Source organism: Sciurus vulgaris, assembly GCF_902686455.1.
Source record: "Sciurus vulgaris genome assembly, chromosome: 3".
Taxonomy (NCBI): Eukaryota; Metazoa; Chordata; class Mammalia; order Rodentia; family Sciuridae; genus Sciurus; species Sciurus vulgaris.
The window spans coordinates 52757097-52783843 of record NC_136463.1 but is presented as its reverse complement, the minus strand read 5'-3'; the positions used below and the strand labels follow the sequence as shown (position 1 = coordinate 52783843).

The 26747-nt window shown below is 48.7% G+C and overlaps 1 protein-coding gene across 2 annotated transcripts in view; it reads left to right on the top strand.

Moving 5' to 3' along the window:
• The window catches only part of NTN1 (netrin 1), a 180864-nt gene that overhangs the window by 121299 nt on the left and 32818 nt on the right, over nucleotides 1-26747 (top strand). For both annotated transcript variants that reach the window (XM_079134367.1, XM_079134366.1), the window contains exons 4-5: nucleotides 7107-7256; nucleotides 10634-10687. In XM_079134367.1, coding sequence (XP_078990493.1) covers nucleotides 7107-7256; nucleotides 10634-10687 — 204 coding nt within the window. The remainder of the gene's footprint in view (nucleotides 1-7106; nucleotides 7257-10633; nucleotides 10688-26747) is intronic.

Here is a 26747-nt window from a genome sequence, read left to right as displayed (position 1 = left end):
TACTAATAATTCCAAGTGTTTGGCCAGAACAAGAAACAACTGGAACTCTAATTGCTGGTGGGAATTCAAAATGGCAGTTTCTTATGAGGTTGAACATCGATCTCTAGTAGTGCCCAGCAATCCCATTCCTAGGAATCAATCTGAGAGAAATGAAAACGTATGCTCACATGAAAACCTGAACATGATGGATGTTTATAACAGCCTTAGTCATAATTAATTGCCCCAAACTGGAAGCAACCCCTTTGTGCTTCAGTGGATGAATGGACAAGCAAAATGGGATGCATCCATACCAAGGGATGCTACTTGGAAATGAAAAGGAGCTATTGATTCACATGACGCTATGGATGAATCTCAAACGTATTTGACAAAGGTCAGACTCAGCAGATTTCCTACTGGACAATCCTGTTTGTACACGCAGACATTGTCACTACTATATAAACCCTGAATAAGACATTCTGGAAAAGGTGCCACTGGAGGGACAGAGGACAGGTCTGTGGTTTCCAAGGGTGGTGGTGGGGACTGCCTATAAAGGAGCAGGAGAGGGAATCCATGGGAGACCAAACTATTCTGAGTCCTGATTGTGGGAGTGCTTACAAGAATCTGTGCAGGTGACCAAAACCGTAGACCCATAAACCCAAAAGCAGTGGATTTTACTCTGTGCCAGTGGATTATTTACTCAGTTAAATAATAGTAATGATGATAAGAAGCTCCTTCCCTGGGGCTCTGCTATGGTTTGTGTCCCCCAAAGGTTCATGTGCTGAAGCATGGTCCCCACGTGGTGATATTGGGAGGTGGTAGAACCTTAAAGAGCTGGGCCTGGTGAAGATGATAAAGTCATCCTTGGAAGGGATTAATGTAGGTCTTAGGGGACCCTAATTCCTGTGAGAATGGGTTGGTATAAAAAGAGTGAGCCTGGTCCTTGGAACTGAGGGCATTGGTTAATACTGGGTTCAAGCTCCAGCACCAAATAACAAACAAAAAACCCCAACTCAGAACACAGTGAATTTGCCCCTCAAGTCTCTCTTGCTTTTTGTCTAGCTATGTGAACACTGCTACATGAATCTATTTCCCTTTGTGCTTCTCCACCATGTTGTATCCCAAACATGGGGGCCCTTATCAGAGACTGAACAGATGGGGATCATCCAAAACTGTGAAGTAAATAAACCTATTTTCTTTACAAAGTACCCAGCCTCAGGTATTTTGTCATAGCAACAGAAAATGGACTAATACAGATTTTCTGTTACTATCTTTGGGCCTCCTTGTTCCCATCTCCCATTCATCAATAGCTCTGAATTCAGAGAGCAGTTCCTTACAGGTCACATCTACTACCTCTTCCCTGGAGCCCCCCACCCCATTGTTCTGTATTCCCCCATGTGTTCCCTATACCTTACTTTAGGCCCCTCCTTTCCAGATGCCCTGACAGCCTTGGCCAGCTCTTGCCGGTTTCTTTTCTTGGTTGCCCAAACTTCACACCTTCTTTGGGGGAATGGAGAAGGAACTTCTATTGGAATACCCCTTTGTGTCTGTTGTCTGTCCTCTAGCCAATGCCACCTCTGCATGTGTGTGTGTGTTGGTGGTGGGTATCTCACCAGCCTTCCCCCAAGAGGTCCAACTTGTGCACAAGAGAAACAGGGACATAGGAATCCTGCAGCCCCTGGTTTTCTCGCAGATGCTGACCCTTTCTTCACCATTGTCGTTACTCGTTGCCCTGAGCTTGACCTGCCACAGAAAAGGTTTCCCTCCCCCATCAAAAGTGGCAACTTCCACAGGGTCCCTAAGGCATGAGAAAAGCCTAGGCTGTGGTACAACAGTCTCCTTTTTTGGAGTTCAAGGACTGGTATGGGGAGTCCAAGGGAAGAAGAGGCTCACTTGAGGCTTAACATGTGTTGTCAGCCTGGACTGCCAGAACTAAGTCCTGTGGACCTGGTGACTTAAACAACAGAGTTGTCCTCTCACAGTTCTGGGGTCTGGAAGTCCAAGGTCCAGATGCCAACTGGGCTGAGAGCCAGGAGGGAAGGATCTGCTCTAGGACCCTCTCTGGCTCGCATATGGCCATCTTCCTCCTGTGTCCTCACATTATCGTCCCTCTGGCCTGTGTCCTGATACCCTCTTTCTAGTGGCTTTAATCATCTTTCTAAAGACCCTGTGACCAAACTATATGACAAGAACAATTTAAAGGAGGAAAGATTTTTTTTGGCTCACAGTTTCAGAGAATTCAGTTCATGGTTGCTCAGCTCCACCACTTTGGGCCAGAGATGAGGCAGCATCATGGCAGTAGGGTGTGTCAGGAAAGCTGCTCAGCTCCTGGTAAGTGGGAAGCAGAGAGAGAGGTGTAGGGGTGGGAGGGGAGCATGGAAGAGCAGTTGCACTCTTCCAGGGCACGTCCCCAGTGGCCTACTTCCTCCAGTGGGGTCCTGCCTGCTGGTGGTCCTTTCAGCTACCAATGGATTAATCCACTGAGAGGTCAGAGCCCCCATGACCAATCACTCTGCACCCCCCAAACACAGTGTTTGTTGGGGGACATTCCAAATACAAACCATAGCAGTCGCGTGTCCAAGTATATCCCATTCATAGGTACCAGGGGTTAGGACTTCAACTTACACATTCTAGAGGATGGGGGTGTGGGAGTCAGCCTCTAACATGATGCTGGCCACAAGCTGTCTTTCAGGACTGGCTGGAGGCCTGGAATGATGTCTGAGGAGTTGGTTTGTCTTCCCAGCTCCAGAGGGGCTGCTGCTGAGCCTGCTCCCTTCTCCTCCACAAGCATGTAACCTGGACTGCTGCCATGTGAGGGTCCAGCATGATCCCAAGAGCCCCTGGAGCCAGGATTCTCTGTAAAAGTAGCCAGATTTCCTGACAGGAGTCCAAAATGGACTTCCAGAAAGCCCCAATGGGAGGTGGGAGCTACAGTGGAAGGGGTCAGCCCCAGGCCTGCTTCTCTACCTGAGGGAGCTGCGGGCCTTTCAGGATCCAGGATGAGAGCATCAGAGGAAACTGTTGTGGGAAGCCAGGGCTCCTGGAAGTCCCTGGGTGCCCTCCACTTCACTGACTAGCCACGTCCTAGCAGGAAGATTCCAGAGCAGGGCAGGTCCTTCAGGAGGTGTGTTCAGAAGGGTGGCATGCCCTGTAACACGAACCCCCTTCCCTGCCCCAGGCCACAAACACAGCCATGGGGGTGCAGGTCCAAGGGCGCAGGCCACTGCCCTGGTTCCTTTGGAGCCAATATGGACACTAAGCCCTTGTGATTTTAGTAGAAATATATACCTCTGTCCTTCCACCTGAGGTCTAGAGACAGGAAGGCACTAATCCTGGGTAACTGGAAGGGCAGGGGTAGGCCTGGGTCACCTGTTGCCCATCTGAAACCCTTTGGGTCCCTGAATTGTGTGTCCCTGTCTGATGACTCAGAGAAAGAACAGCCTGGGTTCTTGGTTTCACTGGGAGCCTCTGCAGCCTGCCGTGTTCATGGGAAAGCTGATCCCGATGAATTCTCAGGAACCTGGGCTTCCTTCTGGGCTCACCTTTCTCATTGTGGAAAAAACCTCTGGTACATCATTTCCCATGACCAGGTGCTGCCTGCCCCATGCAAACAGGGTGACCTGCCGGGGAAGGGATTGACTTCCTCCTGGAAAAAAGTGGCCAACTTCTAGGGAAATGGGAGTCACCAGATGAGCTTCCTGTGCAGAGGGTATTCTGACCCGTACCATGTTCTCGGAAGAATTAGGAATGCTCTTTCTTTATCCTCCTCACCAGAGCCCCCCGCAAAGGAAAGGATCTCTATCTGCCTCACTTCCATATTTTCCCCTGTTCCCTCCACCCCTCTGCCCTTTGCCCTTTTGAGGCTCTGTGTGAGTTTATGTGTGTTTATGTGTGTGTGTGTCTGAGTATGTCTTAGGTGAGCTTGTAGGAATCTGTGTGTGTGTGTGTGTGTGTGTGTCTGTGTTTCTCTTTCTGGGTTGAGAGAACACAAGAATGCTTTGACTCTCTTTTCCTAAGACCAAGCCCTGAGGTTCCATTGAATCAGGATCTCTTCCTTTGACATTGACAATCGGATTCTCTTTTCCCACCTATAGAAGAACACACCATGGGGGCATTGTCATCTACCAACCCTCCCCACACTTTGTAACTCACTCTTCTTTTCACAGAGGGTACAATTCAGGCCATTGCTATTCATGGGCATTTTTGGAAAGTGTGTTTTGCCTTGGGGCAGAGAATTGAACATGAGAGCAATGCAGGTCTCTATTAGGATTGCATTTGGTTGCAAGTAACAGAAAGTGCACTCATATTGGATGATATAGATTAAAGCTTACTTGGGGCCATCCAGAGAGGGCAAGGGGCCTGAATGGTTCCCTTGGAGATCCAGGCGATTTCCATCTCTGTGATTTCCTCTCCAGCCTGTGGTTTCATCCTCTGTACAGTCTTGCCAGTTTCACAGGGCTGTTGTGGGGACCCGAGGAGACAGCATGTGTGAGAATGTGGATGTGCTGCAGTGTTGTGCAGGAGTCCCAGTGGGGTGCTGCTGCTGGAGGGATTCTCTGTCATGGGCAGAATGAAGCCTGGTGATGGTCACACTGACCTGGAGGTGATCTGAGTGGCCTTAGGGACCCTGATGACTTCTTCTCCTAGAACAATGATTTATTGGTGTGGAAGCATAAACCAGCCTGCTGTCTCAGACCAGACAGGTCAGAGTGTGCAGAAAGATTTGGAGGGAGAAAGATTTGGAAAGCCAGCAGCAAGCATCAACTCGTGTTTAATCAAACAGACCCTTAGGAAGTGCCAGCTGCACACAGCAGACACAAGGCCGCCTGCCTTTGCTTAGGATGGCTCTGGGCTCCAGCAGATCTCAGCTGGTGCCTGGCCCCTCCCAGGCAGCTGAGCAGGTTGCCAGCTGTGCGAGGCCATGGTGAGAACAGTGCACAGTCCTCCTCGGCCTCCATCCAGGGCCAGCTTCCGTCAAGATAAAGGTGACCTGGGTTGACGGTGGTGCCTGTGTGTGACTGGGCTCTGGACCTTCAGCAATAGAGAAACCTTTTGTGACCTTTCTTTGGCCAAATTCAAGGATCCAGAATTTACTGGCACACAGCTGTATCCATCAGCACCAAGCAGAATAGGTCTTGGCATGAATTTGAGGATTACCAGCAGGCTTGTGGAGCAGGCCAGGGGAGGTCAGCTGGCATGAACCCTTGTAGTCCCCATCTGCCAGGTGCCCACGCCCACATCAGGGGCTTGAGACTGTGGGACCCTGTGCTGTGACCCCCGCATTCACATGGCCATCTTAGAGATGTGCCCGTGTACAGTCGCTCCACCCTTCATGGGGATGGAGTTGAGAGGCTGTTGGGAAAGGTCAAAGGCCCTCTCCAGCCACCCCTCCCCCACAGCACCGTTCACTCTGCCCCATGGCCATCAAGTCTGGGTCTCTTTTTCTTGCTTAATTGAAAACAAAACCAAAAGCAAATAATAGATTACAAACTTGAATTTAGGGTAGATTTCAGAAGACAATATCCTGACAAAAGGCAGTACTCATATCTGCAGGGGACAAGATGGGATCAGTCCCAGCACCTCCCATGGATCCTGTACTGTGAGGAGCCAGCAGGCCCGTGGGCCTCCAGGCCTCTGCCCGCCTCTATCTTCACAGGGGCACCCTGGTCAGGTCCCTCATCCCAGTGCTTCTAGAAGCTTTTCATATCCGAACAATAAATAATGCCTTACCTTCTTCTTTCTGCCTCCTCCTTCCCTGTCTCCCTCTTCCTAATTCTCCTCACTGACCACTCCTGGGCTGAGGCCACTGGGAAAGGCTGCATTTCCATCTTCAGACTCATGCCCTCACACGGAGCTGGGATGCTGAAGACATTCCCTTTAGCTCTTGAAGGATCTCTGTTCTCACTTATTTTTCTGGACATATTTATTCCCCTTGGGAACAGAAACATACAGCAGCTTGTGGACCCAGTCGAAATTGCTGGAGGATGCCTTGCCACCGTCCTCCCACCACCCTCTCTGGGCTTCCTCAGGGCAAGGGGACAGGCAGAACATTTGCCTCCTTCACCCTCTCTTCTCCTCTCTGTCCACATGCAGTCCACTGCCTTGGTCAGATAAGTAGATGTCCCCTATCTGCTGGACAGGCTGTACTTGCCCAGAGCATCATGGTGTTGGTGGAGATGTCCCCCTGAAAGTCCTCTGGCTTCATCATTACCAGAAATGGGTCCTTAGAACACAGCAAGGGAGCCTCAGGATGTGGCTGGACAGGGTACAAACCTTGACCCCTCTCAAAACCAGAGGTCCTGCTCTCTGATGCCATAGCCCCTGGCCTGAGAATCAGGGGCCTTCCTTCACCTCCCAGCTTGGCTGTGCCCTTCCTGTGAGGCCCCAGGAGGTTCCTTTACCTCCAGTCTTTTAGTCAGGGTTTTATATTAAATCATCAATGTGACCCTTTCTAGTGCTGCAGTTTATGAGTCTTGTGATCTAGAAGCCTGAGTTGTGGATGCCTGGCTGCAAAGCAGGTGGGAAGAGCAGCCTGGGAGCCTCCTCCCTCTCTGATCTGCAGACCCCAGGGATTCATTAGCTCCAGACCCCACTCATTTACCCAGAGGGTCTGCAAAGAAGCCTGGGGACCAAGAGCAGTCCAAGGGCAGAGAGTACAAACGCATAAACTTACTCTGTCAAGGGAAGGTGTACCTCTAAATTCTGACTCCGCATTCATGCTGTGGGGGTTCTTCCTTCCTGAAGACATGTTTATTCTTTTTTTTTTTTTTTTTTTTTTTTTTATGGTGGGGACTGATCCCAGAGCCTCTTGCATACTAAGCACCAACTCTACTGCTGAGCTACACCCTCAGCCATTGAGAATGTATTTAATGTAGTCTTTCTTCCTGGGGCTTCAGAAGGACTCCCCAGCATCACTCTGCTATTACCAAAACAGCCCTTTTAGGGAGGTTCACTTTGATTTTCATTCCTTATTTCCTGGTTGGCAGCTGACCAGTCTCAGAGCTTCTGGACCAGGTGTGGGCTTGGCCAGGCCCTCCTCTCACCCCTGCTTTGCCCCTGGGGTGGGGTTCTAGGTGTGCCCCTGGGTGTGAAGGAACCCCTCTGACTTTCTTGTTGTTTGTCCTTCACAGCCTGTGATTGCCACCCCGTGGGCGCTGCTGGCAAGACCTGCAACCAAACCACTGGCCAGTGTCCCTGCAAGGACGGCGTGACGGGCATCACCTGCAACCGCTGCGCCAAGGGCTACCAGCAGAGCCGCTCTCCTATCGCCCCCTGCATCAGTATGCACCAGCTCCTCTTTCTTCCATCCCTGGCTTGGGTGGGGGGACCTGTGAGTTTGCTGGTCACTGCCATCATTGATGGATATCTCTGCATTCAATGCCTGGGGCTCATTGAGACCCTGTGGGAGACCCCAAGCCTGGGGGTTCCTGCAGAGCCAGCCGGTCCATGGACTTCTGTCCTAACAACACTGAGTCTCTGGCTCCTAGAAGCAAGCCCCACACCCCAGCACAGGTCCCATTCCCTCATCCCCCCTTGACCCCAGACCTAGTGGCAGGCTCCTGGCTACAGAAACCCTAATATTCCCCTGCCTCAGTGCATTCAGAACAAAAAGAACTGAAATTCCAGGGCCTTTGAGAGAGCTAGTCAGGGCTTCTGTGCACAGCACCCATATGAAAGATCATAGCATTTCTGAGGTTCCCAGGGACTCCACTGAACCCCAAGTTTTCAGTCTTGAGTTGCGGGAACATGAAGAGGGGTGTGAGCAGGATGGCAGGGCTCACCCAGAGGCCTTGGCTCAGAGGGTTTCAGTATTTTACATCTGCTAGGGTCACACTGGCACAACATGCAGAGAATGAGCCCTGGTTGGAAAGCCAAGCCTAATTGGGAGCTGGCTTAACCTCACCCTCTTCCTCAGCCTGATGATTCCCTGTGAAGGGCTGACCAAGCCAAGAAAGGAGGGCAGGAGAGGGAGTGAATCCCAGCGAACAAGGCAAAATCCCAGGAACAGAATCTGATCCTCTAGAGAGTGAGGTTGGCAAACTCTGGACCGGGGAGCTGGCTGCTGCTTGCTTTTGTACAGCATGGCTCACTGGTTTATACCTGTTTTTAATGGTAAAAGCAAAAATCAAAGGAAGAATAATGTTTCATGACACATAAAAAAGATCATATGAAAGCACAGTGTCTATAAATAAAGTTTTATTGGAATAAAGCCGCACCCCCTCGTTTACATGGTGTCTGCAGCTGCTCTTGTCCTGTTAACAGCGCAATTGTATTGCTGTGGCAGAGACCAGCGGGCCCACAGTATTTACTACCTGGCCCATTTCAGGGGAAGGCAGCCAACCTCTGTTTCAGGTTTCATTGTGTCTTAGCTCTGGGTGGGCTCTGGTGACTATGGTCAGTCATGAGGGACTGGGGTCACGAGCCTGGAGGCTGGGGACCCCCGCACACCAGCAGCCATTGTGGAATCCTTGAGCGTTTCCCGTAGACCTCACAGACAACGCCTCTTTCAGCAGGTGGGGACCTTAGACATTCTCTGCATCAGCTGTCCCAATTAGATGGAGCCTTTGCTTCCAGGACAGGTCAGCTGTGTTGGTCCCAGCAACAGTTCTGACCAGTTTCTAAATCAAGAGCTGTTTCTTCATGGGTAACATGGGTCCTCTGATAATAGAAAACTAAAGTCTGAACCTCAGGAAGTAGAGCTCAGTATCCAGGCAAGGCAGAGCAGGTTGAAATGGTTTCCAGGGCTGGGGTTGGCTCAGTGGTAGAGCGCCTACCTAGCATACCTGAGACCCTGGGTTCAGTCTCTGGCACTAGGCAAAAAAAAAAAAAAAAAAAAAAAAAAAAAAAGGGAAAGAAATGGTTTTCATAATAATGTCTGATTGTCAGTCTCACGACTTATAAGCATCCTTCTCTCTGTCCAGAAGCTGCAAAGTGAAATTTTTAGAATGCCAGGAGGAAATCTGGGGTTATGAAGACATGGGGAGTAGGGAGGAAAAATGAAGTCTCCCCTTTCTTTTCAGTGCTTGGGATGGAACCTCCACACGTACTAGGCAAGTGCTCTACCACTGAGCTACACCCGCAACCCTTGAACTCACTTTCAAAGGGGATTAGGAAACCTCTGGCAGGTCAGGAATGGCTGGAGCCAATTTCACATCCGCTAGTGGAAAGACCAAGCTCACAGGAGCTGATGTTTCAGACTTAGACCAAACCCTCTCAGGAAGGGGACTCTCCCTCTCCCATATTCTCTGTACTTTCTCCTTTCCTTCCACAAAGGGCAAGCTGGTGCCCAGGCATGAGCAATTCCACCCACATCTGCAGCCCCATGGCTCCATCTGGGGATGTCCATGAGCACCTGACACTGAGGTTGGGCAGTCAGTGTGGTTCTGTGGCCATCGGCCCCAGCCCAAGACTGGCAAGATTAGACTGGGCTAATGGAGATGATGCCTCTAGAAGGTTCTGCTGGGACCGTGTAGCCTTTTAGGGCTCAGAAATGGCCTGGTACAAGTCCCAATTTCCTAATGAGCTGCTGTGACAGGGAACCTAGGGGTTATTATTGCTACTATAATCACTGAGAGCAAGATCTGGCCCCACACTGAGGGCTATCCTCCATCCATTTTTCTGGGAGCAAGCCCTTCCTCCTCCAGGGAACTCCTGCTCCCACAGCCTGAGTATTCCATTCCCATCCAGCAAGCCTCAGATCCTAGTCAATCTAGAACTGGGAGTCAGAGGGAGTGTGTAAAGCCAAGAGTCAAGATGGTGACTGCAGCTGGTGGGATTTGGGGTCACTCACCAGGGGAAGGGATCCCCTCCTTCTAGGGACCAATGAGCCATGGTTTGGCCTTGTCTGGAAAGAGGAAGTAAGAGCCTCTCTGCCTGCTAGCTGAACTGATGAACAGTGGCCACTGGTTGAACCCCTCACTTGTGTGAGCACAGGGTTGGGTCCAGGAAGTAGTAGGAACCAATTGCTCTTCTAGGTAGAAAGAGAACCATCAAAACAAAGCAGGTGCTTCTCCATGCCCCTCAGTCTCATATAGTCTCATTCCATTCCAACAACAACAAAAAGAAAAGAAAACAAAACAAAACAAAACACACACCAAAAAAACTCTGAGACTGGAGCCCAGGGGAAATGGGATCAGGGCTGCTGACACATCTCTGCCCCTGTGAGAAACTTCCCCATAGGCGAGACTCCCAGGCCATCGAACACCATCCTTTTTCCAGATCGCTTGTCACCTGTAAGTTGAGGTCACAGGTGAGCAGGGCCCAGGTAGCCACAATGATAAGCAAGAAGCCTGGGGAAGCCCCTCCACACTGCCCCAGGGCTGACTGAAGTTGATGACGTAGCAAATCTGAGCAGCACTTACAGGTCAGCCCTCCATGCCACCAGCTCCCCCATGCCTCTCCCTACTCCTGTCCCTCCTCTGCCACCAGTAGCCATGACATCTCTGCCAGGTGAAGGGAAAGGAGAACAAGACAATGGGGCCCCTCTGAGGGCTTTCTCCTCCTCCCTAACTTTGCTTTTCTTGTATGGAGTGGACAAGGGAGGGATAGTTGTAGGGAGGTAGGGAGGAGGCTGTGCTGAGTTCATTCTCTTTCCAGTCTCAAAAATAATATCTTCTTACCTTCTTTTTTCTTCTTCTCCATCCTGAACCTCAAAAAGAGATTCCTGTAGCACCGCCAACCACGGCAGCCAGCAGCGTGGAGGAGCCTGAAGGTAAGCTTCTCATTTGTCACTTTTGCTCTTTGGTGGGATAGGAAGTGGGGAGCGGGGTTTGAAAAGCCCAGATGCCTCTGTTACCCCCATCTGGGCTTCACTAAGGAGAATGGAGCCATAGATCACTTTTTGTGACTCCCCTTCTAAGAATGAAAGAGAGGATGTTTTAACGGGACCAAAGGCCAAGAAGTCTCCTAAGGTCAGGACTCTAAAGATTGAGCTCTTTCTATTTGCTCACTGAGGTTAGGCTGGCCCAACCCAACAGTGCAGGAGCTCCTTCTTCCAGGGGCTGCCAAGGAGGAAGGGCTGAGAAAGGAGTTCCTGGGCTCAGGGGGCCTGTGAACTCAGATGGGAAGAGAATCACATCTTTATTTCTTCCACCTCTAACTGAAGAGTTTGCTCATCCTCCGTGATGAAGGTGGGCCACAGCCACAGCCATCCACAGTGCCTGTGATATGGCCACCCACAGAAACCACAATGGCATTCATATCACATGATTGCAGGTACATGAAATCTTGTGTGTACGCATGATTGCTTCAAAATTACTAGAAGCTACTAGACCCATTCCTAGAAGTGCATATTAGCATAACTGTACCTTGGATTTGGGTTTTTTAAGGTACTCAGGTAACTGTACTCAGTGGTGTTGGTTTCCTAAGTACAGATGTTCCCTGACTGAGGATGGGATTATGTCATGAAAACCCATCATAAGTTGAAAATATTGTTAAGTTAAAAATGCACTGAATCCACTTAAACCACAGAACATCTAGCTGAGACACCGAGCATGCTGTGGAGCATGGTTTTCCCTGAGATCTGGGGCTGACAGGGAGTTATGGCTCACTGCTGATGCCAGGTGTTACCAGAGAGGGTCTGACTACATACTGTTAGTCCAGGAAAAGATCCAAATTCAAAATTCAAGGCATGGTTTCTACTAAATGCACATTACTTTTGCACCATCGTAAAGTTGAAAATTGTTAAGTTGAACTGTCATTAAGTCGCAATTCTCTGTGTTTTATTTTACCAAGGAAAAATACTACTCTGAGATAGGATCCCCAGGGTTCCATGGTGCAAGAAAGGTTTTTCAGCCCTGGCTTTGGGCACACAGAAGACATAGAGCCCTTCAATATGTGGGACCAGAGTCTTGGTCCTGGGTCACCCAGGCTTCTCTGCACTGGTGTACTTCGAGTTGGAGGGGCAGGGTGATTAGAGAGGTCCCCAGCTTGGATACCCCTGAGAACCCTTCCCCAGATAGGACTACAGGGAGGTGTCGGGGAACTTGCAAACTCATGCTGTCTTCTTAAATGAATTTTTTTGTGTGTGTGATGCTGGGGATTAAACCCCGGGTCTTATAGGAGCCAGGCAAGTACTTTACCACTGAGCCACATCTCCCACCCCAGAATCTTGACTTGTCAATCATTTGAAAAATCATAAGTGAGAGTGATGTACCTGAGTGGGACTCACATAGACAAACTCAGGCTGTGCGCATCATGGGGGCCCAGAGCAGGACAGAACCAAATGACCTGTCTCTGTCTCCTCCCATTTTTCTAGACCTTGCAACTTGACAGAATGTCTTGCAGCAATCCTTAGCTTTTTCTTCCAAATCAGAAATGGGAAAATGGTGGCGGGGTGGGGAATACCTCCTGAGATGTTTATACAGGCTGTTAGAAATTGGTGTGAAGTCTGGGTGTAGCACAGTGGTAGAACACTTAAAAGCTGGCATCTCAGCTCTAAGAGATTCCTGAGGGCTTGGGGAGGGCTGGGGATTAAACCCAGAGCCTCATGCATGCTAGGCAAGCACTCTGCCACCGAGCCAAATCCTCAGGCCTTTTTATTTTGGGATAGGGCCTCAATAAGTTGCCCAGACTGGCTTCTAACTTGCAATTAGAACTTGCAATCCTCCTGCTTCAGCCTCCTGAGTTGCTGGGAGTACAGGTGTGCATCACCACACCCAGCTTCAACTCCTTTTGATTTTGTGACTCTTCATGGCTTTTGTTCTTTCTGAATCTTTACACATATTTCAGCTGAAGCAAGCAGTAAATAAACATGCTATCAAGTACTTTTCTCAAAGAGGGGTAGGGCAGAACAGGTTTGGAGCTTGGAGCTTTGGCTAGACCCTTGCTGACCTGCCCTGGCAGTCTCTGGAGAGCATTGAGCCATCCCGGGGACCCGAATGCTGGCCTATGGGGCGTCCCACTGCAGGGAAGCTGGGCTGGCCTTGTCCCAGTGAACCCAGACACTGGGCTGGAGGCCAGGAAGGCCCCCTGGGAAGCGGGGCCTGGGAGCTCAGTGCTTCCAAACCTGTCAGCCTTGCTCTATTTGAGCAGGGAAGGCCGCAGTGAGAGGCTGCCCGAGAAAGGCTTATTTACTTTTGTCTGTGCGATAGAAGAGAGAATTAATAAGCCAAGAATTTGTTCCACAAGCTGATGGACATAACCTCACCCTGAACTCCTCCCCTGGAAGGGCCAGCTCACTCAGGGAATGTTCTTCACCTGCTCCCTGAGCTAGCGAGTGAGCCGCCATGGGTAGGGCAGTGAGGAACACAGTGCCATGCGAGGCCTGAGGCAGAGGGTTTCAGGAAGGGAGGGATGAACCCCCAACTCAAAAAAGGGCATTGTGTCCAAGGTTCCCCCCAATAACCTACTTATTGGTTGTAGAGACCCTAACACTGTGGCTAAAAGAGGGACCCCTTGCCCTCTGTCAGCTGAAGGGAAGTGCTTAACTTTCAAATTGTTCTTATGGAGGTCACTTGGTTCAGTGGGAGGAGCACTGGTTGGGAGCCAGCAGATGTAGGTTGGTCCTTCTCTGGCTTTGAGGACTTGGACCATGCAGCAGCCTCTCCTGCCTGCCTCCCTTGAAGAATGCAGGGAGGGACCATGTGCTCCTGGGCTCTTCAGGCCTCACTGGCCGTGCTGGGGATTTTTCAGTTCGCAGAACTGAGTGTTGCCTCCCCTTCTGCCTCTGACAATCAACTTGGCCCACAATCCCTTGCAGCGGGCCAGGGGTGATGTGCCTGGTAAATAAGCCACACTTGGGCTGATTTGTGACAGGTGTGCTTTCCTTGGTAAAGCATTCTGCTGATGGCCAATTTCAGGCTACTTCATGTGAAGTCACTGGAGGCCGAGCTGGGAAGAGATGCGTAGGATGGGCACTCAGGGCCCTGGTGAGCTGACTCCACCCCACCGTGGCCCAAGCTCTGGGCCTTACCCGGAAACAGAATGAAGAAAACCCTCGGGAAGGGCTGCCTTTGAGTGGGAGGTGGAGCCAGGGTGAGGAGTGAGGGGCTATTTAGCCCCTGTGCTCCCCCACCTCCCAATGAGGGTCTTGCCCCCCACCCCAGCTGACTTCTCCTTGTCCCTACCTCATTTGGGCTCTACTTGGGCCTTTGGCTAACTTCTCCAGTGGCTCTAAGCCTGGGCACAGGTGTGGCTTCCAAGGCCATCTCGTCACCATCAGGGGAACTGAGAGGAAGCACTCTGGAACCGTGGGCCTACAGCAGGACCTACTGGAGGAGCTCTGTGCTCAGTGCTGGCAGGCATGTGTGTTGGGGGAGGGGCGACCTCAGATGTCACATCTGGTGGCCACTTAGCACCTCCATTTTTTCACTGAAAAAAAGATTGAGTTTATATGAACTTGCAGCCTGGATAAGTGCAGACTCTTTTGTTTTAGGCCTTTGTTTACTGAGCTGGGGCATCTGTGGGGTGAGCGTGGGGATGTACCACATGAGTACTTGCATGAAGTCTCGGTGAGGTGTTGATGGGCAGGACAGGAGGAAGAAAAGTTACTAAGGTTGGGTGCCTGAGCCCCGGGTTCTCCTCTGTGGAAGGGGAATGATATAGTTGCCTCATAAGGTGTTTGTGGAGTAAGATGATTCAAATAAGGCCTTTGATTCAGTGGTGGGCCTGTTCTAAGTGCTCAAAGAAGAAGAATAAAGCCACACGAATAATGCGAACACCAGCATAAGGAGGGTTTGAGCCAGGCTGGTGTCGTTTCTGCCGGCTTCTCCATCCAGGAAGGTGGGGTTGGGGTGGGAGTCTTTGGCATGTGGCCAGGTGTGGCGAGTTAGCTTGATGAAGACCTTGGGAACCAGGAGGCTGAGCTGCCAAGGCAGGCAGCAACCAGGGAACTGCTTGGTGGCCTCTGTGGAGCTCTCCAGCTGTGAGTGTCAGAACAAGCAGAGGGTTAAGTCCTAGAAATCAGGTCGGGCATTCAACTTCATGAGAACCAAAAAGCAGAAATGGCCCAAATGTCCATCAGTGGGTGAGTGGATAAGTAAAATGTGGCATAGCCATAAAATAAAATGTTAGCCATAAAAAGGATTAAGTGTTGATACATGCCACAACACAGATGAACCTCAAAAACATCATGTTCAAAGAGGTCAGTCACAAGGCTGTGTATTGTTTGATTCCACTTATATGAAATGCCTGGATTAAACCCAAACTCAGTGGTAGGAATACTTTGTATTAATCATTTAATCATCCACCTGTATGAGGAGGGTGCTGTCATTACCCCCATTTTACAAAAGAAGAAACTGAGGCACAGGAGGCTAGTAAACATCTCTGGGATTCTGGCTGAGGTCACCTGACTTTGGAATCTGAGTGGAATTGACCACCCTGCCGTCCTGATTCTCAGAAGTTATGTTGTTTGTTCAACTTAGGGTAATTTTATTATTCTTTTCTGGCAAACGTGGGTCAGCTGGGGATGGTCAGAGGGACCAGAAGCTAAGGAAAGACAGGGCTGGTTAAAAACAGCTGTTTCTGCAGGTGCCAGCGAATGGCCTCTTGTGAGTGAGTGATTGGTAGGTGAGGCTGCCGTGGTGGGTTCTGGGACTGGAGAATGCTTGGCAGAACTCTGTCTCTTTGGTCAAAAGGCAGCTGGAGTGACAGGGCAGATGAATCAGTTAATACCAGAAAATGAGTGGGCCTGGGAAACACAGAGGTTGGCACAGAACCAGCTGAAAATAGAAATCATGAGCATTCTGCAGGGAGGCCATTACAAAGTGAACATGCAAAGGTTAGTGACTTTATGTGTCAGCAATGATGAGTTTCACAACAGTCATGGAGTGCAGAGCACACACGAGATGTCTGGCCCCTGCAGTGAGTACTCAGTTCCATTTTCATGATAGTGGAACAGGATTTCAATTAGAATAGCAATAAAAAATAGCAAACACAGAAACGGAGCAAAGAAAGTACAGAATCTATGTACAGAAAAGGAGATCTTTCTAAGGGATGCCAAAGACTGAGGGGAAAAAATGAATGGTCTTGCCATGTCCTGGGAGGGCCAGACTCAAAACTGTCAAAAAGTTAGCTCTCCCAAAAATAATCCATAAATTTAGCATAATTCTGGTCAAAATCCCAGTTGCATAGGAGATGGTTCTAAAGATCTTCTAGAAAAATAAATGGGTAAGAATGGCCAATAATTTTTTTTGAAGATGATTAATGAAGGATGATTGTCTTTCCAGATATTTTAAAATATAGTAAACAGGATATTTAAATTAGTGTGGTACTGGCATAGAAATAGGGGTCACCAACACTGAGTACAAAGTCTAGAAACAGATTCAAATGTAAACAGAAGAACTTAGTATATGGTAAATTTGTGGTTGCTAATCAATGAGGAAAAGGATGAGCTAGTCTGTAAGTGCTTCTGGGAAACCTGGCTATTTAAAACATAACAAAATCAGATTTCTACTTCATGCTGCATACCACTAATGGATTTAAGATTTATAGATCTTTAATGAATTCTTAAAGTTCTCAAATAAAATATATGAATATCAATGTCATCTCTGGGTAATGAAGGCTTTCTAGAATGATACAGAAGCCAGAAATCCTAAAGGGAAAGAATTTGAGTCAATTTAAGTGAAAAACTTGTATATTCCAAAAATCTCTCTAAGTAAAGTAAAAGGCAAACTATAAGCTAAGAAAAACATTTGTGATAGTGGCACCAAAGATTCAAGTCTTCAATAAATAAAAAGCTTTTACAATTCAATACGAGATAAAGATCCTAGTATAAAATTGGGCTGAGAAAGTATACAAATAGCAGTAAGTATATGAAGTATTTCACTTATTAGTAATCATGAAATAAGAATCCATCCTCAATATGTACTAGATTGACACTATTTAAACAAGAATAAAGTATTTTCCAGGTTGAAAAGGGTTGGGGAAACACGAAGCCTGATAACGGGAGGGTAATTTGTATCACTTTTTTGAAAGGTGGTTTGGCACTATATATCCAAAGGTATTTGTGATCCCATCCGTTCACTTCTAGAAATTTAGCCTAAGGAAATAGTGATGTGTGCAAGATTTAGCTACAAAGACGATTATTACAGCATTGTTTATAATAACCAAAAAGGGAAGTGACTTCCATGTCTTTCAGTAGAGTTTGAGTTAATAATGGCATAGCCATATAATTATGTTGTAGAATATTTAAATGGAAAGATACAGTGCATTGCCAAGTAACAAAAACAGACAGCAAATGACACATGGAGAGTTAACTTTGATTGGTGGAAAGACTGGTTTACAGTGCACTTCAATTAAATTGTTTCATTATGTTCATAAATTTCAGTGGTTCTCAACCAGAGGCTGTTCTTTCCTCAGGGGATATTTGGCACTGTCTGGAGATATTTTCAGTTGTCACAACTTGGGGGAGGGAGCCGCTGGCATCTAGTGGGTAGAGGCCAGCCATGCTGCCAAGTGTCCTACATTGTACGGGACAGCCCCAACGACCAGGAATTATCCACCCCAGTGCTAATAGTTTCAAGACTGAGAAACCCGTATATATTTACACAGGATAAAAATTCATGTATTCTCTCCAAAAGTCTTGAGAGATGCTGCAGCACTTACAGACGGATCCCGCTCATTTATGTGTCCCATTGACAGGGATGCAGCTGAAGATTAGAAGGCTACGTGTATGACCTCAAGCCATTAAGCCATCCTGGGGCTTCAGGTTTAACCTTTGGTTTAGTTTGCCTGCTCTTTTTTCTGTGGTAATGTTTAAACCTAAAATGAAAGTTATCCCCAATTTTGAGTTTTACTAGAAATTAGTGTGTTCTGGATTCATGTGGGATTTAACTTTATGAAGCTTTTTATCATGAAAAATCTCACAATAGCAAGAAGAGCAGTGAATGACCCCACACTCCTCAACTTTGTGATTCATATCTTGCCACATCTGCTCCAACAGTATCGCCTTGTTGATGTTTTAATTAAAAAATAAAACATTAAATTTAACTTTGTTTTTGGGATGGTGGTGCTAGAGATTCACCCAGAACCTCATGCATGTTAGGCATCCCCTGAGCTACATTCCCTGCCCTGCTAAAAAATTTTTAAAGAGTTCAAGCACATACCTGTAATCCCAGTAACTCAGGAGATTGAGGCAGGAGGATTGCAAGTTAGAGGCCAGCCTCAGCAACTTAGACCCTATCTCAAGAAAACAAAAAAGGGACAGAGGATATAACTCAAGTGGTAGATCGCCTCAGGGTTCAATCCCTAGTACTGCACAAGATAAATTTAAAAGAAGAAGAGTTTAGATATTATAACATTTCACCCCTAAATTTTCAGAATGACTGAAAAGTAAGAATATCTTCTTAATACTATTATCACACCTAACCAAATTAACAAGAAATCCTTTAATATCATCTGGTACCTGTCGTCCAAAATTTCTTGATTGTTCCTCAGATGTCTTTTATAGCTGGGGTGCTCAGTGGTTTCATTATTAAAACATTCTGTAATGTTATATACAAAGCATTATATTTAGAAATGCAGATGGGGTCCCCATCCTGAGCTGCTTTTGCAGATAAAATAAATGTGAAATGGCATATAAAAATGAAAAGAGCTCCTCACATGATCCCTGCTGTTATCATTAACCTCAGATGCCCTTAAGGAAGAGGGCATACCATGTCCCAACCTGTGGCTTTATAGGGTATGAGCTCTGAGCTTCCATCAGAGGAATATCCCTGAGGAAGGGTACACTCCAACAGAGGGGACCAAGGAGTGCAATCAGGGACCACCTTTTTTTGGGGGGGGGTACTGGGGTTGAACCCAGGGATGCTTTATCACCAGTCTCCACATGCATCCCTTTTTATTTTTTGAGAGGGTCTTGCTAAGTTGCTCAGGGCTTCACTTAGTTGCTAAGACTGGCCTTGAGCTTGCAATCCTCCAGTCTCAGCCTCCCAGATAATTTTGATTTCAGGAACGTGCCATCATGCCGGGCTTCAATCAGGGACCATCTTACGTCTCCTTGGTGGGGACAGAGGGATGGAAGCTATTTAATATGGTGCAATTGCTTCTAGGCGGCCTGAATGACTCCTTTCTACTACTTTCTTGCTATCTTTCTAGATTCTTTGTCTCTTATTCTGCTTCTTCTGCATTTGCTGGCTGTCTCTCTGTCTCTCCTACCACCTTCCCTTTTCTCTTGCTTCCCCTGGCCTCTTCCTCCCCTCCCCCTTCCTCTCTCTCCCCTTTTTGGGGACCTGCACAAAGGGTAGGGGCAGAGGTCAGGCTGGGGGTGAGCAGGGCCAGGAGAGAGCCCCACCTCCCCACCCCACTGCCAGGGGCCTCATCACCCCAAGGAGCACAAAGGAAGCCATTTGCATTGTGGGTTTCAGAACCCCATTGTGCTGCTTGTCTCTGGGCCTTTGCAGAGTGGAGGAGCATAAAGGGATGAGCCAGGCCAGAGGGGCGAGTGGGGGTGGAATATTTAGCCCTTTGGGGGAACTCTTCCCACTGGGGACTCAACGGGGATGGCTGATGGGACAAGTGACAGGTGTCAGGGAGAGAGATGGGAGAGCCCGGCACCCCACCTCCGTGTCACACATTTGTCACACTGGCAGAGGCTGGTGGGGGTGGAGTGTGCAGGCTGCAGAGCCGGGCTGAGGCAGGGTGGATGCCGACTCGCCCCACAGAACCTTAGCAGCCACTGAACCAGGGTGGCAGCACCCATAGTGGGCCCCTTGATTAAATGGTCCGCCAGATCCATAACCACCCAGACTTAATAGTAATAAAACAGCTGCGACCATCAATCCACTCTTAGGCTCCTGGGGTGTGGGTACTTCAGCCACCCCAGTGTGGGCATCTTGCAAGGACCCATGGCTCTCAGTGAAGTGAAAAAGTTGGACTAAATGACCCATTCATTTCTCTCCCAGCTCAAAATCCAGGCGCCTCTTGGCAGCCGATGGTGGATCACCCAGACCCTCCCTCTCCCCTCCCTCATTCCATCAGCAGCCGCTGGCCTGGCCCTGGTGGGCAGATCCAGCCTTGTCTCTTAGGCACAGTGCCCAGGGAGTGGCCTATGGGGGGTGCTTTCAGAACTGCGTTGAGGGGACTGTGGGACACTCAGACCAAGGATGGTGCCCAGCTCTGGGACTGTGAAGGGTGGAGCCTGCTTGTCTAGGGGGCCTCCCTCTGGTGCCCCCAGACCTTCAGAGCTGGGAGGACAGGAGGCCCTAGCTGCCTCCTCCCTGACCGAGTGATGTTCAGACCATCCCCAGCCCCACCTGCAGTTGAGCAGGGCAGTCCTCTTTGCTGCTTTCCCCCTTGGCTTCCAGAGCTCTGGGTGTGGCCATATGCAGCAAGTCCCATGCCTCTGCTCTGAACCTGACTCAGAGGTGGGGCCCTGTGCTTGGCATCTCAGGAGGGCAGTGGGTACCGCCCCCTCTAGTTCACTCCTCCTGAGATGCCAGCATCTCCCTAGGGAGGATTGTGACGAGTGTCATCTGTACTGCTTTGTGATCTCTGCTTTGGACTAAAGTGATTGTGGGATTCAGGAAAGGTAAAAACCTTTTGTTTGCAGAGATCAGAAACATCAGGGGTCTAAAATGAACTTCTCTTGCCAAAGAGGTTTCTGGGAATCAGGGATGTGTAGGAATCAGCAGGCGCCTGCTCACGCTGGCTCTCCAGAGCTGAAGATGCACATTTCTTCCAACTCTGAGTTTGAGTATCATGCAGATAGTTTGAACTTGGCCATGGTGGGATTATTTACACCTTGAAAATTGGCAAATAGCACAAGTTATGGCTTTTTTCCTCCCACAGAGAACCCATCGTTAAACATTCTGAGACATGGCATTGTCCAAAGGCCTCTGGGGAGTCAGAATTGTGGATCTTGATAGCAGGAGGAACATAGAGATAAGGAATCCAACCTGGCCTCCACACGTAACAGATGGGGAGACTGAGGCTTAGAGGAGGTCAGTGACTTGCTCTAGTCACATGCAGAACTGGGGTTCCCACTTTCCCGTAGTGCCTCAAGTAAACCATTTTTCAAGCAGTAAGTAATGCAGAGAAATCAGACATGGCATCTTGAAAAGATTCAACCTGTCCAAGGGAGATTAGAAATTTGTGGAATGTTTGAGCAGTGGGCTTTAGAGAAAACTGCTGTAAGATTTTCTTCAGGCCTGTTGGAGGCAGGAGCACATGCCTGTCATCCCAGCAGCTCTGGAGACTGAGGCAGGAGGAGCACAAGTTTGAGGCCAGCCTAGGCAATGTAGTGAGACCCTGTCTCAAAAAGAGCTGGGGATGGAGCTCAGAGGTGGAGTGCCCCTGGGTTCAGTCCTCAGTACCACCCTCACACCCACAGAGAGTCTCTTCAGGGCTACGCTGGGCTCGGCTTCCACCTACCTCTTTCCCTCCTGAGCTCTAATTTCCTGGCCGAGCATTCCTTCTGTCCCGGGGGAGGCCACCTCCTTCAGTCCCAGGGCTGGGAAGTCCCACTTCAGCATCTGAAACCTCTCTTCAGTCCTTGGCATCTTCACAGGATCCTTCATCGTCACCAGACAGAAACGCCTCTGAGATGGCAGTATCCTTTCTGGGCCTGATAGTCCAGGATCACCCTGACTCTGGACTTTATTCCTGCCCTCTTTCCTGTTTTTGGCCAATTTATTGCTGTGGGTGGGTGAAGCGGTAGGCCAGCCATTTGTTTGGCTATCAGGGACCCTGGTGTCTTGGATTGGATTCCCCAGAACCTCAAGGGGCCTAAGACAGGGATGCTTGTGCAGGTGATTTATTGAGGGGGTACTCTCTGAAGCAACAGTAAGGGAGTGAAGGAAGCAGGGGCATGCAGGGGAGGAAGCTGGGGAAACACAGACTCAGTCCCAATCCCATGGGAGCTATGGAGAGGTAGTCATGCCAAAGAGGTTGTCCTGCTTAAAGGCAAAAGGATTGGGTTGTTATACTCATCCACATCAGTTGACCATTAGCTATGGACTGTCCCCTGAGAGGGACATTTTTAACCTCTAGATACCTGCAAGCAAAGCAGTGACCATCAGTCAAAGGCAAGCCTTCAGAGAAGGCTGTGAGTGTTGCCTGGCCCTGCAGCAGCTGGGGATGGGAGCACTGGGCCAGTAAAGGGTCTGGGTGGGACATCCAACCCATCCGCTAGACAGTGGTGGATGTGGGTCCTGCTTGCAGGGATTCAAGCAACTGTAGATTGAAAAAAAATTTTAATGTATTTATGCTGGACGTGTACAGGCATTTTTCTTGTCATTATCCCCTAAACAATGCAGTATAACAACCCTGTGCATTTCATTTACATTGCATTTAATATTGTCAGAAATCTAGAGATGACTTAAAGTTTTTGGAAGATGTGCCTAAGTACACGAACACCATGCTGTTTTGTGTAAGGGACTTGACCATCCAAGGATTTTGTTTGTGGGGGATCCTGGAACCAGTTTCCCTCTCATACCAAAGGACAACTTTACTTGGCAAATACTTTGATGGGAATTTGTATTGGGACCTGTGGTCATCTGTGCATTTGTTTCATTCCCTCTCCAACAGCTGCTCAACTGCAGAAAGACCTGCTAGTTACTCTCTGGGCCCCCATGTCCCCACTCCCACGACTAACTGATCACTCAGTAGTGACAGTCCTACTGATCTCTCCCATCTCTCTGTTCTACCACAAACACCACCGCTGCTGCTGCTGTTCTAATTCACTCTACTTTTCACAACCCTCTGCTGGTCACGCAGGCTAGGTTGTTGTAACAATCACTCCTGGTGACCCTGTTATTTCTTGCTGATACGACACCCATCACAGGCGTTCCTCATTGAATGGCCTCCTTCCCACAGTGGATCAGGGGCCCGTGCTCCTTCTGTCACATGGTTGTGCCATCTAGGGCCTTAGCATCATTGCTGTGAAGGTTTGGGGAGATCCTCATGAGCTAGGTCTGAAAATGTGGGGTATCACTTGCACCCACGTCTCATTGGCCAGAACTCAGCCATGTGACCACACTGACTGCAGGGGATACTGGGTAATATAGTCCATATGCTCAGGAGGGACATGAAAGGGTTTGATAGCCACGTATGGTCTTCTCCATAGCTCTTTTTGGATCACTCTTCTAATTTTGGGCTTGCCTGTGGCCACCTGTCACTGGTGCTGCAGTAATTGACATCAGAATGTGGGAAGGAATCGTAAAGGCCTTTTCTCTCTGTAGGAAGCAGTTTAGCCTAGTCTTGGCCCAAGAGAGTGCTTTCTGCCTGACAGCAACTGAGGTTTGGGGTGTAGGCAGACTAAGCAAGGGCAACCTCAGGTTCCGAGGCATGACCTTAACCAGCTGAGCTAAACAGCCAGCCAAGCAGCCGGGTAGACGCGACAGGACTGCAAGCATCCCTCTCTTTCATGACCTTCCCAGGGAGCCCCAGCTTAGCTCATCTGAATCCCCCTTTAGTGTTGACAGCAATTCCAGTTTGTGTCCACTGTTGGCTCTCACTGGAGGAGCGTATAGAGAGCCAACTGGATCCCTATTGGGACAGCTTTGTTTTCCCTGCTGAACACAAAATCCCCTGTTCACTGGGAGAGCTGACAAGGAGACCCCGTGGGGTGGGCCCGGTGGGAGCAGATACCAGTGAATACAGTGCCAGAATGGCTTCAGCTTATTAAAGGCGAATACACAGGATAACTCTGCCCGCCAAGTGGGAGATAGAATGGGGGGCACAGAGCTGTTACAGCGGATTAGCAGCCTCAGACTGATGGAAGCAGGTGCAGTCTTTTCGGCAATTTGGAAGGGCTTATGAAATACGGATCCTGTGCTCTATAAATCCTTCCCTTGGCCTTATCTGGCCCACAGGCTGAAAATGGGGGATTTCTTGTTCAGCCAGGCTCAGTAGTGGCTTTTCATACTTTGCCTGCCAACTCCCAGAATGCCTTAGGATTTCTGACCAGAAACTTTGTGTATCTGTCGTTTGTCCTCTTCTCATTCACTCATTGATCACACATCCATGCAGTAGTAGGGCTGGGGTTACGGGATTGACTTGATAGGAGACATGGAATCTGCCTTCCTGGACTCATAGTGTCCTGTGTGAGGAAGACACCTTAATTCAATAGATGATTCTACTTCAGATTGTTAGCTGTTAATCAGGTCCATCTGTGTCAGTTGATGCTGGTGTTGTCTTCCGTGCCTGACCAGCATCAGACCTACTGGATCTTTTGTGGCCTAATGAATGAAGCCCCAAATCTAAGGTGGTCACTGCCCCTCCAGTTGGGCTGCTGTTTCCTAAGGGCACAAGTGGCAGATAAGAGAGGACAATATAGTGGTAGGATAGGATAGGTTCTAGGACTCCCACCCCAGAACACTGAAATCTGCAGATACTTAGGTCCCTTATATTAAAAGGCATAGTATTTGCTTGTAACCTACACACATTCTCCCATATATTCATCTCTAGATTATTTATACCTAGTATGATGTAAATGCTATATACATGATTTTTACACTATATTGTTAGGGGATGATGATTTATTTTAAAGTTGCAGGTGTTCATTATACATGTGATTTTTTTTCTTGAATACTTTTGATTGGTGGTTCGTTGAATTTGTGAATACAGAACTCATGGTTACAGAGTGCTGACTGTACCTAAAATCAGCGACTTGGCTGGAAATTTGGGGTCCTCAAGCAAAAACTCTAGAAGGCTCATCTTATGAGGCTGGATTTGCATCTTGAAAAAGTGTTAGGAGGCTGCTGGCAGATGTTTCTCCAGTTCTGACGCAGACTTGGTCACCACATCTTTTTCTAGAGGTGGGGACCACCCCTCCTCATCTTCCCCAGCCTGACACCCCTTATCCAGTTGCTTACCTCATCCTCAGGCAGAATGATGCCTAACTGTTCTCTCCTAGGTTTGCAGAGCTCATCTCTGGGTGACGGTTTTGAACTTTAACGAGAGAGTTTTGAACTTGTTCTGTGACTGAAGGTCTGGGTGAGCTTGTCACCTTGAGGAAGAGAGAGGAGTGGGTTGTGTGGCCCTTAAGGCTGTCAGAAAGCCTGACTCCCACAGGAGGAGGCGCGTGAAAGCAAAGGGCTCCGAGTGAGGACAGTACAGTGGTTCCTAAGTATCCACAGGGATTGGTTCCAGGACCCAATGGGGCCTGGTTTGCTATCCCCCAGCTTCCAACAGGAGCTATTGTTTGTGGGCACCAAGAATGGAACAGAATTCCTCCACACACAGGGCCTCCCTTGTAGGTGAGAGCTGGTTAGTCCTTCGTCCACCAGAATAGTTCCCGAGAACACATGTGAGCTCTGCAGCAGCTCAGCTGCAGTGCCTGGGCCTGTGGGAGCCATAGCAGGGCTTGAACTCCAGGTGTACACGGTCCTTTCCTTCCTTTTCCCCCTGGCCTGTAGGTAGCAGGGAGACAGGGACACGCCGACTCCAAGGTGACCTCTAAAACCAACAAATATGGAGCCACAGTTGGAAATCCTGTGTCCAGCAGTTCTTGGAGAAAGGAGAGCTGGTCAAGCAGCAGAAGACTGGGGTGAAGGATAAGCTTGGCATCTTTTTAGAGCTTAGGATGTCTCCAGGTGAGGAGGGCAGGGATGAAGTCAAGGGTATTCACAGGGCCCTTGGTGTGCGCTCCAGTGTTGAGGCTCCATACCCTGCGTGGCTCTTTGGGACCATGGCGTTATCCCTGCCCAGTGTGTGAAGAATGCCCGCACCTTCTGCAGGGAGTCACTTGGGTCTGTGGTTACTTGGAGAACGTTGAGAATTTTTCACTTGACTAAAGCAAACACCATAGAGGGTGAGCATCCCTACTCAGAAAATCCAAAATCTAAAAGGCTCCCAAATCCAAAACTTTTTGATGCCCCAAGTGGAAAATTTCATACCTGACCTCTCATGGGAAGAGCCACAGTCAAAAGGCAGGTGATAAAAATATTGATTAAGTTACCTTTAGGCTGTGTGTATGAGGTGTATATGAAGCATAAATGAACTTTGTGTTTGAGCTTGCTTCTCTTCCCCAGGATATCTCATTATGTATATGCAAATATTCCAAAGTATGAAAGAAGTTGAAATCCCAAGCACTTCTGGTCCCAGGCATTTTGAATACAGGATACTCAGCCTATTCATATAGGCTTGTTCTCCATATGAGGAGGCAGCAGAGTTCGGTCTAGTTGGGGAGGACTTCAGTATCTGCCATGGTTGTGATATTGTGGCATGAGTGACACTCCATACACATGTCCAGATACCTGTGACATTATTCATTGAAGTGCCACAGAAGTTTTAAAAACATTCTGTGGAATGGAAATCATTTCCAAATGTGTCACCAACTTTCCTGCCATATTAAGCAAGGCACAGTGACCAGAAGTCACTTTTCAGGATGTTCAGTCCATCTTGAGTGGTGTCAACAGTCAGTCTTGCATCTTCTCTGGTCATCCTAGGGGTGGTGGCCTCCATTATTCTCCATTTGGCTCTCCTAGCTGCTTATGTTTTCTCCTCTTCTTGGCCCTCTGTTTGCTAGCAGTTCCTTTTTCCTGGCCATCTCTAGATAAATCCCACCGGCCTCCATGTCCATGGGGATACCTCCATAGATTCAACCAACCTGGAATGAAAACCATTTGGAAGAAAATTGCATCCGTACTGTATGTGTACAGACCTTTCTCCTTGTTATTATCCCCCCCCCAAATGAAGTACGAACACTGTTTCATAGCATTTACATTGCAAGGAATCTAGAGATGATTTGAAACGTACAGGAGGGTATGTACAGGTTATGTAAAAGTCCTTCTCCATTTTTCATAAGGGACTTGAGCATCCCCAGATTTGGGTATCTGTGGGTGGTCCTGGAACCGTGACCCCATGGGTACTGAGGAATGACTATATAGACC